The sequence below is a fragment of the Bufo gargarizans genome, chromosome 2 (assembly GCF_014858855.1).
Source record: "Bufo gargarizans isolate SCDJY-AF-19 chromosome 2, ASM1485885v1, whole genome shotgun sequence".
NCBI classification, from domain to species: domain Eukaryota; kingdom Metazoa; phylum Chordata; class Amphibia; order Anura; family Bufonidae; genus Bufo; species Bufo gargarizans.
In genome coordinates, this window is record NC_058081.1 from 718,820,369 (window position 1) to 718,838,204 (window position 17,836).

The 17,836-nt window shown below is 43.3% G+C and overlaps 1 protein-coding gene across 1 annotated transcript in view; it reads left to right on the plus strand.

Moving 5' to 3' along the window:
* The window catches only part of LOC122926361 (phospholipase A2 inhibitor gamma subunit B-like), a 107,978-nt gene extending 92,091 nt beyond the window's left edge, over positions 1 to 15,887 (plus strand). The window contains exons 4-6 of the mRNA XM_044277735.1: positions 9,743 to 9,886; positions 14,623 to 14,766; positions 15,655 to 15,887. Of these exons, the coding sequence (XP_044133670.1) occupies positions 9,743 to 9,886; positions 14,623 to 14,766; positions 15,655 to 15,887 (521 nt within the window). The remainder of the gene's footprint in view (positions 1 to 9,742; positions 9,887 to 14,622; positions 14,767 to 15,654) is intronic.
* Positions 15,888 to 17,836: the final 1,949 nt, after the last annotated feature.

The following is a 17,836-nucleotide window of genomic DNA, read 5'->3' on the forward strand; positions in this document are numbered from 1 at the left end:
ACTACTTGCCCGCCTAGCGTATTAAGCAGTGGATTTCTCCTCCAGATCTTGGCTGGGCAGTAGCTACTGACTGTCCTCTATTACCGACCGACTCTTGGCTGGGGGTGTCTGATGGTCTGATGTCACTTGGGATGAAGTCGAAGATCAAGTCAACCATTCAAGAACCACTGCTGGTTAAGACACGACCGCTAGCTGACACTGGGAGCTCAGGCCTCTCGAAGTGACCCATGCTGCCATGGACCCTTACTCTGCTGCGACCTCTGCCTGTGCCTGAAACATGGAGGCTTCTGCCACTCCCCTGTGCAGAGCCTGGCACTTCTCTGTCTGACATACTGTGAGATCAAATAAATAAATTAAAAGGAAATCAAAACACCCCACAAAAGCTGTTACTACAGATAACTGCACAGCTGAGCAGGAAATATATTTTTTCTTTTTCCGCTAAAACACCCCAACAAAAACCTTTACTACAGATAACTTCACCGCTCAGCGACAAATATAATTTTTTCTTTTTTCTGCTAAAACACCCAACAAAAGGCTTAACAAGAAATAACTTAGCGGCAAATGTATTTTTTCTTTTTGCCCTTTTTGGGGAATGAAGTGTGCATGCACGGCAAATCTGTTGAACGGCGCTGGCGATGGCGCTGGTTTTCTCACTAAGGGGAGGACGTAATCAGAAGAACCTAGGTCGGGCCAGAGGGGTAAAGAGGGAGGGGTTTTGTATGAAAAGCGACGAGGGGCCTGGGCTACGGCCGCATGAACGCCGCCCCTGGGCACCTTCTTAAGATAATTAACATATTGAATAAAAGTGTTTTTCTGAGAAAATCGGCGATGGACAGCAATATGGAAGGTAGCATTCTAATATAGGGAATGTAATGGAGATCCTGAAGTTAGTGTTCTATAATGGTGATTTTAGGTGAAAGACTCCCTTTAAGACACCGCTGCACTTCTTCCTGGGTCAGACAGGCCAATTTTAATGGGTAATTTACTTTTACACTCTGCATACAGTGGAGAAAAAAACATATTTAATAGATTTGTTTCCTCCTCATCACTCTCTCATAACTCTTCCCTCGACACTCTGTAAAGAGCCAACGCTGTCAAGTTTAAACTTATTACCATTTATATAATTGAAGAATATTTTAGGGTTACTTTTACTCTCTTCGACAATAAGTCTCTCGGACTCTAGCTTGGCTGCTTTTATTTGTCTTTTACATATTCTATTGTTTTCCTTATAGTTTTCAATGCTTCCTCGCTGCCTTCCTGTTTAAGTTATTTAAATGCTTTATTTTTGTCATTTATTGGTTACTTTATATTTCTATTAATTCACATAGTTTTTATTAATTTTCCATGACAATAATTTTATTTAAACAAAAAAATAAATAAAAAATCCTGCAGTTTTCACACTGGCCACTAAGCCTAATAATAGGCAGCACTTCTTGGTCTGTACAGATCACTTTACTGCAATTATCTACTTACATACCTGTCATTTTAATCCTGCATGTAATGGTATCACCTATGTGTATAGATAACACAGGATACACCATTCACAAGTTGATTGCAAAATCTTATTTATTCTTTCCTTGTACGATGACCTCTGCACAGGTCACAGAGCATGCCCAGAATTTTCTTTTAATGCTTTCTAAATAGAGTTGAGTTGAGCGAACACCTGGATGTTCGGGTTCGAGAAGTTCGGCCGAACTTCCCGGAAATGTTCGGGTTCGGGATCCGAACCCGACCCGAACTTCGTCCCCAACCCGAACCCCATTGAAGTCAATGGGGACCCGAACTTTTTGGCACTAAAAAGGCTGCAAAACAGCCCAGGAAAGGGCTAGAAGGCTGCAAAAGGCAGCAACATGTAGGTAAATCCCCTGCAAACAAATGTGGATAGGGAAATGAATTTAAATAAAAATAAAATAAATAAAAATTAACCAATATCAATTGGAGAGGTCCCATAGCAGAGAATCTGGCTTCACGTCACCCACCACTGTAACAGTCCATTGTCATATATTTAGGCCCCGGCACCCAGGCAGAGGAGAGAGGTCCCATAACAGAGAATCTGGCTTCATGTCAGCAGAGAATCAGTCTTCATGTCATAGCAGAGAATCAGGCTTCACGTCACCCACCACTGTGACAGTCCATTGTCATATATTTAGGCCCCGGCACCCAGGCAGAGGAGAGAGGTCCCATAACAGAGAATCTGGCTTCATGTCAGCAGAGAATCAGTCTTCATGTCATAGCAGAGAATCATGCTTCACGTCACCCGACACTGGATCAGTCCATTGTCAGATATTTAGGCCCAGGCACCCAGGCAGAGGAGAGAGGTCCCGTAACAGAGAATCTGGCTTCATGTCAGCAGAGAATTTGGCTTCATGTCATAGCAGAGAATCATGCTTCACGTCACCCAACTCTGGAACAGTCCATTGTCAGATATTTAGGCCCAGGCACCCAGGCAGAGGAGAGAGGTCCCGTAACAGAGAATCTGGCTTCATGTCAGCAGAGAATTAGTCTGCATGTCATAGCAGAGAATCAGGCTTCACGTCACCCACCACTGGAACAGTCCATTGTCAGATATTTAGGCCCAGGCACCCAGGCAGAGGAGAGAGGTCCCGTAACAGAGAATATGGCTTCATGTCAGCAGAGAATCAGTCTTTATGTCATAGCAGAGAATCATGCTTCACGTCACCCAACATTGGAACAGTCCATTGTCATATATTTAGGACCCGGCACCCAGACAGAGGAGAGGTTCATTCAACTTTGGGTTGCCTCGCAATATAATGGTAAAATGAAAATAAAAATAGGATTGAATGAGGAAGTGCCCTGGAGTACAATAATATATGGTTAAGGGGAGGTAGTTAATGTCTAATCTGCACAAGGGATGGACAGGTCCTGTGGGATCCATGCCTGGTTAATTTTTATGAACGTCAGCTTGTCCACATTGGCTGTAAACAGACGGCTGCGTTTGTCTGTAATGACGCCCCCTGCCGTGCTGAATACACGTTCAGACAAAACGCTGGCCGCCGGGTAGGCCAGCACCTCCAAGGCATAAAAGGCTAGCTCTGGCCACGTGGACAATTTAGAGACCCAGAGGTTGAATGGGGCCGAACCATCAGTCAGTACGTGGAGGGGTGTGCACACGTACTGTTCCACCATGTTAGTGAAATGTTGCCTCCTGCTAACACGTTCCATATCAGCTGGTGGTGCAGTTAGCTGTGGCGTGTTGACAAAACTTTTCTACATCTCTGCCATGCTAACCCTGCCCTCAGAGGAGCTGGCCGTGACACAGCTGCCTTGGCGACCTCTTGCTCCTCCTCTGCCTTGGCCTTGGGCTTCCACTTGTTCCCCTGTGACATTTGGGAATGCTCTCAGTAGCGCGTCTACCAATGCGCGCTTGTACTCGCGCATCTTCCTATCACGCTCCAGTGCAGGAAGTAAGGTGGGCACATTGTCTTTGTACCGTGGATCCAGCAGGGTGGCAACCCAGTAGTCCGCACACGTTAAAATGTGGGCAACTCTGCTGTCATTGCGGAGGCACTGCAGCATGTAGTCGCTCATGTGTGCCAGGCTGCCCAGAGGTAAGGACAAGCTGTCCTCTGTTGGAGGCGTATTGTCCTCATCTTGCGTTTCCCCCCAGCCACGCACCAGTGATGGGCCCGAGCTATATTGGGTGGCACACCGCTGTGACCATGCTTCATCCTCATCCTCCTCCACCTCCTCCTCGTCCTCCTCGTCCTTCAGTAGTGGGCCCTGGCTGGCCACATTTGTACCTGGCCTCTGCTGTTGCAAAAAAACTCCCTTTGAGTCACTTCGAAGAGTCTCTTCCTCCTCTTCCGCCTCCTAGGCCACCTCCTCTTCCATCATCGTGTTTTCTTAAGGAGACATAGAAGTGGTATTTTAACGCTGATAACGGCGTCATCGCCACTGGCCATGTTGGTGGAGTACTCGAAACAGCGCAACAGGGCACACAGGTCTCGCATGGAGGCCCAGTCATTGGTGGTGAAGTGGTGCTGTTCCGCAGTGCGACTAACCCATGCGTGCTGCAGCTGAAACTCCACTATGGCCTGCTGCTGCTCGCACAGTCTGTCCAGCATGTGCAAGGTGGAGTTCCAACTGGTGGGCACTTCGCATATGAGGCGGTGAGCGGGAAGGCCGAAGTTACGCTGTAGCGCAGACAGGCGAGCAGCGACAGGATGTGAACACCGGAAGCGCGAACAGACGGCCCGCACTTTATGCAGCAGCTCTGACATGTCGGGGTAGTTGTGAATGAACTTCTGCACCACCAAATTCAGCACATGCGCCAGGCAAGGGATGTGCGTCAAAGCGGCTAGTCCCAGAGCTGCAACGAGATTTCGCCCATTATCGCACACCACCAGGCCGGGCTTGAGGCTCACCGGCAGCAACCACTCGTCGGTCTGTTGTTCTATACCCTGCCACAACTCCTGTGCGGTGTGGGGCCTGTCCTTCAAACATATGAGTTTCAGAATGGCCTGCTGACGTTTACTGTGCTGTGCTGAAGTTGGTAATGAAGGTGTGTGGCTGACTGGATGAGCAGGTGGAAGAAAAGGAGGAGGAAGCCGAGTAGGAGGAGGAGGCAACAGGAGGCAAAGAATGTTGCCCTCCGATCCTTGGCGGCGGAAGGACGTGCGCCAAACAGCTCTCCGCCTGGGGCCCAGCCGCCACTACATTTACCCAGTGTGCAGTTAGGGAGATATAGCGTCCCTGGCCGTGCTTACTGGTCCACGTATCTGTGGTTAGGTGGACCTTGCCACAGATGGCGTTGCGCAGTGCACACTTGATTTTATTGGATACTTGGTTTTGCAGGGAAGGCACGGCTCTCTTGGAGAAGTAGTGCCGGCTGGGAACTGCCAGCGGAGTCTTCAAACAGCATAAGAGACTGCTGCATAACTTGAGGCTCAGACAGTTTCCCTGGTATGCATGGGGGTGATGTGACAGACTGATGGGCTTGGTTTTCAGGCACTATCTGTGCGCTTTCTGCAGAAGACTGGGTGGGAGATAATGTGAACGTGCTGGATCCACTGTCGGCCACCCAATTGACTAATGCCTGTACCTGCTCAGGCCTTACCATCCTTAGAACGGCATTGGGCCCCACCAAATATTGCTGTAAATTCTGGCGGCTACTGGGTCCTGAGGTACTTGGTACACTAGGACGTGTGGCTGTGGCAGAACGGCCACGTCCTCTCCCAGCACCAGGGCCGCCATCAGGGGGGTACAGCCAATACCCCAGTAAGGGGCCCAGACCCTGGGGGGGGCCCGGCCAGTTCCAATAAAAAAAAAAAATAATTTTTTTTCTTTATTTTTTTCCCTCCCATTTGTCAGTGACTTGAGTTGAACTTTATTGCATCGCTAGAGGGGGGCAATTGATTATTCCTTGCTAGTGATGTCCGGTTCATGAACGAATCATTAATTTGAATCGATTCAGTTCACTGAACCGGACGAGTCGATTCACCTGACTGAGCTGATCCGAGTGAAACTGCTCAGTCTGACCTAGCACACAATAGCAGAGCCGCTGGCAGCAGGGAGGGGAGGGACTCGAGTGTAATCTGATCCTAGAGTGGAAGCTGCTTCTGCCAGCCCCTCCCCTCCCCACCCACCAACCAATCAGAGCTGAGGCAAGGCAAGCACTAGCAGCTCTGAGTCTGAGTCACACAAGTACACAGAGTCTGAGAATCGAATGAGTCACAGGTTAAAAGAATCTAAAGATCCGACTGCAAGCAGCGTTTTGGTGTCCACCTCCAGAGCGGAATGGAGGCGGAACGGAGCTAAACGGATGCATTCTGAACGGATCATTATCCATTCTGAATGCATTGGGGCAAAACTGATCTGTTTGGGGCCGCTTGTGAGATCCCTGAAACAGATCTCACAGGTGGACCCAGAAACGGCAGTGTGAAAGTAGCCTATGCCGCATACTGAGCTAAGCTATTTCAAAGGCTCCAAATTATTTATTTTCATATTGATCCTTATGTTGTCTACTTGGCTAGGCAGCTTTATGTTGTGTGGTCTTTGCTCGGGGGTAAAATGCAAAGCTGTTTTCTGGATTATCCCACAGGGCCAGGATCCTCCATCACTTATTGTTATTAACCTCTCCCTTGCCAGCCCACCCAGCCCTATTTAGCTTTGTGTTCAGCTTTGAAAAAAATGGTTAGGCCATGAAGGGGTTAATTAAGTGTTGGAGGGGGTGGGGGGTGTTATTGTGCATATTGTGTTTGGGATCCATTTAACAAGTTTGACCAGTTGGGTTTGAGAGTGGTTGAGTGTCATCCACAGATCCCCCATAACAGTGTGTCATCCACAGATCCCCCATAACAGTGTGTCATCCACAGATCCCCCATAACAGTGTGTCATCCACAGATCCCCCATAACAGTGTGTCATCCACAGTACCCCATAACAGTGTGTCATCCACAGTACCCCATAACAGTGTGTCATCCACAGATTCCTCATAACAGTGTGTCATCCACAGATTCCTCATAACAGTGTTTCATCCACAGATCCCCCATAACAGTGTGTCATACACAGATCCCCATAACAGTGTGTCATACATAGATCCCCCATAACAGTGTGTCATCCACAGATCCCCATAACAGTGTGTCATCCACAGATCCCCCATAACAGTGTTCGTCATCCACAGATTCCTCATAACAGTGTGTCATCCACAGATCCCCATAACAGTGTGTCATACACAGATCCCCATAACAGTGTGTCATACATAGATCCCCCATAACAGTGTGTCATCCACAGATCCCCCATAACAGTGTGTCATCCACAGATCCCCCATAACAGTGTGTCATCCACAGATCCCCCATAACAGTGTCATCCACAGATCCCCATAACAGTGTTCGTCATCCACAGATTCCCCCCATAACAGTGTTCGTCATCCACAGATCCCTCATAACAGTGTCATCCACAGATTCCCCCCATACCAGTGTGTCATCCACAGATTCTCCCCATACCAGTGTGTCATCCACAGATTCCCCCCATAACAGTGTGTCATCCACAGATTCCCCCCATAACAGTACGTCATCCACAGATCCCCCCATAACACTGTAACAGTAAACCTTGTGCTTTTAAGGTGTTTTTTCTTAAATGTGCCAGGGGAAGATTGCTAGGGCAGATTAGAACCGGTAGTGTAGTTAGTGTTAGTGTGGGGTCCTGCTTAAAAGAGTCTACCTTGTCGTGGTAGCAGGCTTCATATTATTTGGTCAAAAATTAATTCCTTACTGAAATCGCTGATTATCACTTTTTACTGTCTTTGTAGTTGTAAAAAAATAATGAAATTGGGGGTAGGTCCTTGGGGGTGGAGGGGAGGTGGAGTCAGGACGGATTCTAAAGGGGCGGGGTAGGAGGGGGGGCCCGGGCCTTGAGCTGTGTAAGGGGCCCCAAAATTTCTGATGGCAGCCCTGCCCAGCACCAGAGGGTCCACTTACACCACCACGACCATGTCCGCGTCCGCGTCCCTTACTAGATGTTTTCCTCATTGTTACCATTCACCACAATAACAAAAATATTATTTGGCCCAATGTATTGAATTCAAATTTAGGCCTTTTTTTTACAGACACCTAACACTATTTGGCTATCTATTTAGGTACTGTATTACACTAATAAAGGCACAGCAGTAACAACAGATTTAGCTGAATATAAATTTGAGGCCTAGTATTTAGGCGCTGGATGACAGGTATACGTTTACGGACAGAATTAGACTTGGAAATGCACGGTAGCGTATGAAGTTATTGTGGATGACCCTATCAGCACCTTGAATCTAATATAACCTTTTAGGGATAGATTTAAAGTAGGCCTGATACAGCAGAAACCACTAATTTAGAAAATTGCTAAGTTGGGAATTGTATTTCAAGCCAGAACAAAAACTGTGCTTTGACGGACACTAAATAACTTGACCAGCCACAGCAATAACCACAGATTTAGATGAATATAAATTTGAGGCCTATTTTTCAGGCGCTGGGTGACATGTATACGTTTACAGACAGAATTAGACTTGGAATTGCACAGTATTGTGTGTGTGAAGTTATTGAGAATGACCCTATCAGCACCTTGAATCTAATATACCCTTTTAATGAATAGATTTAAAGTAGCCCTGATACAGCAGAAACCACTAATTTAGTTGGTATTGTATTTCAACCCTGAACAAAAATATATCCTTTGCCAGACAGCAGACAGTATTACAATTGGCTGGCCACAGCTGAAACACCAGATTTAGGGTACTGCTATTTTGGCAATTGTATTTCACCCCTCAATAAAATATCAAGCACAGCCAAGCCCCTGATGTAGGATATAGCCAAAAAATAACCACACTATTGATGGTTAAATGCACTTGGTGACAGCTTGCCCCTGATGTAGGATATAGCCAAAAAATAACCACACTATTGATGGTTAAATGCACTTGGTAACAGCTTGCCCCTGATGTAGGATACAGCCAAAAAATAACCACACTATTGATGGTTAAATGCACTTGGTGACAGCTTGACCCTGATGTAGGATATAGCCAAAAAATAACCACACTATTGATGGTTAAATGCACTTGGTGACAGGCTCAGCTTGCCCCTGATGTAGGATATAGCCAAAAAATAACCACACTATTGAGGGTTAAATGCACTTGGTGACCGCTTGCCCCTGATGTAGGATATAGCCAAAAAATAACCACACTATTGATGGTTAAATGCACTTGGTGACAGCTTGCCCCATATGTAGGATATAGCCAAAAAATAACCACACTATTGATGGTTAAATGCACTTAGTGACAGCTTGACCCTGATGTAGGATATAGCCAAAAAATAACCACACTATTGATGTTTAATAGTACTTGGTGGCAGCTTGTGCTGGCGCACCACAAGACACAAAATGGCCGCTGATCACCCTAGAAAAAAGTGAATGAAAAATGCTCTGGGCAGCCTAAAAACAGTGAGCAATTGAATAGCAGCAGTTCAATGATCCACAGCTGTAGATCGATCACTGACTTAAGTGTTTTGGAGGAGTTAATCACTGCCTAATCTCGCCCTAACAGTCGCAGCTGAAAACTCTCCCTACACTGTTCAGAGCAGAGTGACGGGTGGCGCTACGTGACTCCAGCTTAAATAGAGGCTGGGTCACATGCTGCACTGGCCAATCACAGCCATGCCAATAGTAGGATGGCCTTTTGGGGCAAGTAGTATGACGCTTGTTGATTGGCTGCTTTTCAGCCTTTCAAAAAGCGCCAAGAAAGCGACGAACACCGAACCCGAACCCGGACTTTTATGAAAATTTTCGGGTTCGGGTCCGTGTCACGGACACCCCAAAATACGGTACGAACCCGAACTATACAGTTCGGGTTCGCTCATCCCTATTTCTAAATGCTGTTAAGAACAGCTTAGGTAAGATGGCCACCTCATGTTCAGGAAATTGAATTTTAAAAACCTGTAATGAAAAAACTAAAATAGATTAGATAAAAAGGAACATGTGTCGCCTGACACATTCCATTTAAATGAATGCATATGAGGGCAGAATCAGTGTCATCTAATGGGACCAAAAAGTGATACTCTGCAAGCAGACTTATTTTTTTTCCCTTGGACTGAACATTTTTAATAAAGACCAACTGAAAAATTATTCTTATCCCAAAATGAGTAAAATACAATCATTAAAAAATAAAAAAAAAATTGTCCCAAAGTTACCCATAGTTTTTCAGATCTATTTTTCTTCATACAAATTTGACAAGAAAAAGTTTTTTATGTTCATTTATAGGTAAAAAAATGGTTGAAGCTTTGTCCAGTACATCTGCATGCGCAACGGAATGTAACTTCATGGGCAGCATGAGTCTACAGCAAGTACAATTCCAGATGGGCACCTCATGTTATGGCGCTTACAATTGCACTCTTAGCACCACACGTGAGTCATATATTTTCCTGTTTTTTCTACTCTTAATTTGGCAAAGAAAACCTCTCATCATCTCATAGAGCTCGGTGTTCAGTAGCACAGCACAATTTTAGATTCCACATAAGTGAATAGACATTCTGATGCTCCCCTCCCTATCTTTCCTCTTGGTTCGAAATATCGTAAAATTATTGGAGAAAGTGACCAGTTTAAAAGAACAAAACATGAATGTTTAGCTCTGTAATAACACAAAAGTTTTTTTTTATTTTTCAATGCTGATTATCTTGCATCACCCAAGGCCAGATGTGGAGAAAAAAAGGAAAATTATGTGAGGAGACAAATCTCTGTCTTATTGAACATTATTTACTATGCTGCCAAGTTATCTCGATGCTTACTTTTATCAATGGACACCGTTCATATTACCTTAATCCAGAGCCTTCAGGTTGTGTGACTAAGTTATTTGGCGTACAAAACACAGAATCTATCAAATGGACTGCACTGTGCTTCGTGAGGTGAGAGAAGGCAAGAAAATAGAACAGTCCAACACCTCCCCTCAGCCCTATTGTTAGAGATATTTGGGTGGACAATACAAACATCACTAAGAAAAATACAGGGAAATACAGCGCCACATACCTCTTACATCCAGTCTCTGAGGTAGATGTTCTCTTTCCTCATCTTCTCCATTTCGGACCAGACCACCTTGATAGTATTATACAGGTGAAACTCGAAAAATTAGAATATCATGCAAAAGTCTATTTACAGTGGATCTAAAAAGTCTACACACCCCGTTAAAATGTCAGGTTTCTGTGATGAGTGAATGAGACAAAGATAAATCATTTCAGAACTTTTTTCACCTTTAATGTGACCTATAAACTGTAGAACTCAATTGAAAAACAAACTGAAATCTTTTAGGTAGAGGGAAGACAAAATATAAAAATAAAATAATATGGTTGCATAAGTGTGCACACCCTTAAACTAATACTTTGTTGAAGCACCCTTTGATTTTATTACAGCACTCAGTCTTTCTGGGTATGAGTCTATCAGCATGGCACATTTTGACTTGGCAAGATTGCCCACTCTTTTTTGCAAAAACACTCCAAATCTGTCAAATTGTGAGGGCATCTCCTGTGCACAGCCCTCTTCAGATCACCCCACATATTTTAAATCGGATTCAGGTCTGGGCTCTGGCTTGGCCATTCCAAAACTTGAATCTTCTTCTGGTGAAGCCATTCCTTTGTTGATTTGGATGTATGCTTTGGGTCATTGTCATGCTGAAAGATGAAGCTACTCTTAATTTTCAGCTTTCTAGCAGAAGCCTGAAGGTTTTGTGCCAATATTGACTGGTATTTGGAACTGTTCATAATTCCCTCTAGCTTAACTAAGGCCCCAGTTCCAGCTGAAGAAAAACAGTCCCTTGGCATGATGCTGCAACCACCATGCTTCACTGTGGGGATGGTGTTCTTTTGGTGATGTGCAGTGTTGTTTTTGCACCAAACATATCTTTTGGCATTATGGGCAAAAAGTTCAACCTTCAACACATGCTTTTGGGAGACTTCAGATGTGTTTTTGGCTTGTATGTTTTTCTTTGTAAGAAAAGGCTTACGTCTTGCCACTCTACCCCATAGCCCAGACATATGAAGAATACGGGAGATTGTTGTCACATGTACCACACAGCCAGTACTTGCCAGATATTCCTGCAGCTCCTTTAATGTTGCTGTAGGCCTCTTGGTCGCCTCCCAGACCAGTTTTCTTCTCGTCTTTTCATAAATTTTGCAGGGACGTCCAGTTCTTGGTAATCCAGTACCTTTCTCCTGACTGATACCTTTTAACAATGAGATCCCGCTGATGCTTTGGAAGCTCTCTGTGGACCATGGCTTCTGCTGTGGGATGCGACTAAGAAAAGTTCAGGAAAGACCAACTAGAGCAGCTGAACTTTATTTGGGATTATTCAGAGGCACTTTAAATGATGGCAGGTGTATGCTGACTCCTATTTAACAGGATTTTGAATGTGATTGCTTAATTCTGAACACAGCTACATCCCTAGTTATAAGAGGGAGTGCACACTTATGCAACCACATTATTTTAGTTTTTTTTGTTTGTTTTCTTCCCTCCACCTAAAAGATTTCAGTTTGTTTTTCAATTGAGTTGTACAGTTTATAGGTCACATTAAAGGTGGAAAAAGTTCTGAAATGATTTTTTTTACAGCCCAGAAACCTGACATTTTAACAGGGGTGTGTAGACTTTTTATATCCACTGTATTTCAGTAATGCAAATTCAAAGTAATGAATTTTGTGAAAAGGATTAATATTCTAGGCTGAAAGTGTCACACTGTAGTCAGCTAATTAATCCATACCCCTGAGCAAAGGGGACCTGAGATTGTGACTTTGGGGTTTTCATAAACTGTAAGCCATAATCATCCAAATTATAACACATAAAGGATTGAAATATCTCGCTTTGCATGTAATGAGTCTATCTTCTATATTAGTTTCACCTTTTAAGTTGGATTACTGAAATAAATGAACTTTGCACAGTATTCTAATTTTTCGAGTTTCACTTGTAAGCAATTGCCCCCTCTGTATTATTATAATATATAGTGGCCCTTCTGTATTATTATAATATATAGTGGCCCTTCTGTATTATTAGTATAATATATAATGGCCACCTCTGTATTAGTAAAATATATAACGGCCCCCTCTGTATTAGTATAATATATAACGGCCCCCTCTGTATTAGTATAATATATAATGGCCCCCTCTGTATTAGTATAATATATAATGGCCACCTCTGTATTAGTATAATATTTAATAGCCCCCCTCTGTATTATTATAATATATAATGACCCCTCTGTATTATTATAATATATAATGACCCCTCTGTATTATTATAATCTAAAATGGCCCCCTCTGCATTAGTATAATATATAATGGCCCCCTCTGCATTAGTATAATATATAATGGCCCCCTCTGTATTATTAGTATAATATATAAGGCCTCTCTGTATAAGTATAATATACACTCACCTAAAGAATTATTAGGAACACCTGTTCTATTTCTCATTAATGCGATTATCTAGTCAACCAATCACATGGCAGTTGCTTCAATGCATGTAGGGTTGTGGTCCTGGTCAAGACAATCTCCTGAACTCCAAACTGAATGTCAGAATGGGAAAGAAAGGTGATTTTAAGCAATTTTGAGCGTGGCATGGTTGTTGGTGCCAGACGGGCCGGTCTGAGTATTTCACAATCTGCTCAGTTACTGGGATTTTCACGCACAACCATTTCTAGGGTTTACAAAGAATGGTGTGAAAAGGGAAAAATATCCAGTATGCGGCCGTCCTGTGGGCGAAAATGCCTTGTTGGTGCTAGAGGTCAGAGGAGAATGGGCCGACTGATTCAAGTTGATAGAAGAGCAATGTTGACTGAAACAACCACTCGTTACAACTGAGGTATGCAGCAAAGCATTTGTGAAGCCACAACACGCACAATCTTGAGGCGGATGGGCTACAACAGCAGAAGACCCCACCGGGTACCACTCATCTCCACTACAAATAGGAAAAAGAGGCTACAATTTGCACGAGCTCACCAAAATTGGACTGTTGAAGACTGGAAAAATGTTGCCTGGTCGGATGAGTCTCAATTTCTGTTGAGACATTCAAATGGTAGAGTCCGAATTTGGCGTAAACAGAATGAGAACATGTATCCATCATGCCTTGTTACCACTGTGCAGGCTGGTGGTGGTGGTGTAATGGTGTGGGAGATGTTTTCTGGGCACACTTTAGGCCCCTTAGTGCCAATTGGCCATCGTTTAAATGCCACGGGCTACCTGAGCATTTTTTCTGACCATGTCCATCCCTTCATGACCACCATGTACCCATCCTCTGATGGCTACTTCCAGCAGGATAATGCACCATGTCACAAAGCTCAAATTATTTCAAATTGGTTTCTTGAACATGACTATGAGTTCACTGTACTAAAATGGCCCCACAGTCACCAGATCTCAACCCAATAGAGCATCTTTGGGATGTGGTGGAACGGGAGCTTCGTGCCCTGGATGTGCATCCCTCAAATCTCCATCAACTGCAAGATGCTATCCTATCAATATGGGCCAACATTTCTAAAGAATGCTATCAGCACCTTGTTGAATCAATGCCACGTAGAATTAAGGCAGTTCTGAAGGCAAAAGGGGGTCCAACACCGTATTAGTATGGTGTTCCTAATAATTCTTTAGGTGAGTGTATATTGGCTCCCTCAGTATTATTATAATATATAACGGCCCCTCTATATTAGTATAATACATAATGGCCCCCTCTGTGTTAGTATAATATATAATGGCCCCTCTGTGTTAGTATAATATATAATGGCCCCCTCTGTATTATTCGCATAATATTTAATGGCCCCCATCTGATCGCTTAGAGCTTCACAATGGTGTCTCTGATCCCCATGGGTCGCCAACCACTATGGTTGGTTGGCATAGTGGCTTCACAACCACTGGCCATGACGAGATGGTCCAGCTAGTATTGCTCAGGTAGAGCAGAGATCTTTTGAAATGAGTAGAGCTCTCTCTAGAGGACCATTAGTATCTGTGTATTGCACGGAAGTTCACAGATTTCAATCCACTGCCCAAGGAGTTCCTTAGGTAAAAGCAAATGACTGTGGCTCTAACAGAGGCACAACCCCAGAGAGAATGGTGTCGTGCATGTTAATGTTCTTGCATTAAAAATATTTTATTTCTCTCTCTCCTATCTGATTCTAGTACCAACACAAAGCTCTACCCTCAATGGACTGGTCTGCCCATCCTGTGTATCTGCTAACTCTACCTGGTGTTACACTGATGATACCATACAGTGCACAGGGAATGAGAATATGTGTCTTTTTCTGCAGTCAACACAAGAATCAGGTACAGAAATAATTTTTAGTTTTTTACTTCACTTTAAAGAAAACCATTGACAAAGATTGAAATGTCCTCAAGATATCAGCCCTGAACTAATGAGCCCGATTCTTCTCCCGCATGCCCATTAGGGGGCAACCAAAAGAATAGGCTGTCAGTGTGTTAATAAATAACAATAACTAGAAAGTATATCTGTAAAGAATAAATAGAGGCAACTGGACTTACTGTAGATTACTACAGTAAGTTCAGTTGCCTTGATTTATTCTTTACAGATATACCATGACCTGGATAAATGAGAACCTTCACAGACAATAACTAGAAAGGACTGATATACAGATGTGTCCAATCTTACCTTTGCTTGTATTTGGTTTCAATCTCACATGAAACAAATTTAATACAATATGGTGATAAGCTAATAAAACCCTTGACAGGCTGCAGTTCACACCACAACCACTGGGTAGCAGCACACATAAAATAAAGATCTTATGACAGAATATTGTGAAGTAATGTTATATTTTTTAGTTTTTTCTCCCAAGATGGTCATCTTACACTACACATATCTGGATATGTGAATTCAAAAGGAAATTTAAAGAAGGCCGAATGTGTATGAGTCCATTTATATTCTACTTTTTGGCATTACGGGCTCACAGCACAAGAGCAAATTGATAATATATATATATATATAGTACATTAAATCATTTATTAGCCTGTCAGGTCTTTAATTTAGGTTCAAAATAAAACCTTCAAGACTCATGAAAACTGTTTTATAGAAAATCTTCCTGGAGCTGTACTAGGATTAGTATCTATGGTCAAAAAGACCCGTGTTTAGATTCAAAAGTCTTCATATTTCAGGTCTAATATTGTGTTCAATGAAAGTTATTCTGTGGATTTTTACAGGATCAATTTCAACTTCAACAGCCTTTCGAGGGTGTGCAACGAAGTCCCTCTGTGATCTTGGCAGTCAGTCCCAAAATGAGACAGGATTATCCACTCAAGTTAATTTTAACTGCACGAGAGCCAGCACCACCATTGCCAGCACCACCAGTAGCACCATCGGCAGCATAAGTGTCCATAAAGTCATCCAGACTCAAGTCATTTTGTGTCTTCTACTGCTGAAATTGATCTTCTAAAAGTTGCTAAGGATCCTTGGATGAATGTGGCCAAACAAAATTACAAATATGTATTTATATTGTTCTTTTCATTGTTAATTTTTAAATAAACCTTGGCTGGAAAATATCAAAGTGCAGAATATAACAATTGTCTCCAGCATATATTGCCTTTCTTTTCTTTGCAAAGGAACAAAAGTAGTAGGACAAAACGTACTTCAGATAGGAGTGTTAGGAAAAGCAAACAATAGGGCAGATATGTGAATGTGTTTTTCCTACAATATGCACCAGTTTTTTTGGTACATATGATGTGCATCTCATATACCAACATGTTTGCTCCTTGCTCGATTCATCAAGTCATAAATGAAGAAATTAGACTTTTTGTCCTGTCTTTGTTTTGGACAAATCTATTCTCTATTTTCAGCTGCAGCCTGAGAGGCTTTGGTTGGGGTACTATTTCCTATTATGGAGAGCACTAAGTATGCATCAAGAATATTGTAAGACTGTCCTCTGAGTTTCAGTGGAAATTATATGAAAATTCGCACAACTTACATTTGCTAACATCAGATAGGATTAGGAAAGTTATTCCGAATATCTTTGCCAGATACCCAAAGAAGCGTTGCCTGACTTACAATACTCCATACATGTACTATGAATACTAGGCGCTCTCCGAAATGAGGAGTACCACCCCAGACAATGCATATATATTGCTCAGAAATCCAGAGTAGTTTTTCTTTTCTTTTCTTTCTTTCTTTCTCCAACTTTCAAGGCAATTGGAGCATATTTGATATGGATCAAAAGTTTTAAAAAATTTGGCTAATCGTATCCAGAACCAATTTCAACAAATTTGCTCATCACTATTCAACTTTACAGTGGTGTATAAACTCACCTAAAGAATTAGGAGGACCCCCTTTCGCCTTCAGAACTGCCTTAATTCTTTGTGGCATTGATTCAACAAGGCGCTGATAGCATTCTTTAGAAATGTTGGCCCATATTGATAGGATAGCATCTTGCAGTTGATGGAGATTTTATAGGGATGCACATGCAGGGCACGAAGCTCCCGTTCCACCACATCCCAAAGATGCTCTATTGGGTTGAGATCTGGTGACTGTGGGGGCCATTTTATTACAGTGAACTCATTGTCATGTTCAAGAAACCAATTTGAAATAATTTGAGCTTTGTGACACGGTGCATTATCCTGCTGGAAGTAGCCATCAGTGGATTGGTACATGGTGGTCATGAAGGGATGGACATGGTCAGAAACAATGCTCAGGTAGCCCGTGGCATTTAAACGATGGCCAATTGGCACTAAGGGGCCTAAAGTGTGCCCAGAAAACATCCCCCACACCATTACACCACCATCACCAGCCTGCACATACATGTTCTCATTCTGTTTACGCCAAATTCGGACTCTACCATTTGAATGTCTCAACAGAAATCGAGACTCATCAGACCAGGCAACATTTTTCCAGTCTTCAACAGTCCAATTTTGGTGAGCTTGTGCAAATTGTAGCCTCTTTTTCCTATTTGTAGTGGAGATGAGTGGTACCCGGTGGGGTCTTCTGCTGTTGTAGCCCATCCGCCTCAAGGTTGTGCATGTTGTGGCTTCACAAATGCTTTGCTGCATACCTCGGTTGTAACGAGTGGTTATTTCAGTCAGCGTTGCTCTTCTATCAGCTTGAATCGGTCGGCCCATTCTCCTCTGACCTCTAGCATCAACAAGGCATTTCCGCCCACAGGACTGCCGCATACTGGATATTTTTCCCTTTTCACACCATTCTTTGTAAACCCTAGAAATGGTTGTGCGTGAAAATCCCAGTAACTGAGCAGATTGTGAAATACTCAGACCGGCCCGTCTGGCACCAACAACCATGCCACGCTTAAAATTGCTTAAATCACCTTTCTTTCCCATTCTGACATTCAGTTTGGAGTTCAGGAGATTGTCTTGACCAGGACCACAACCCTACATGCAT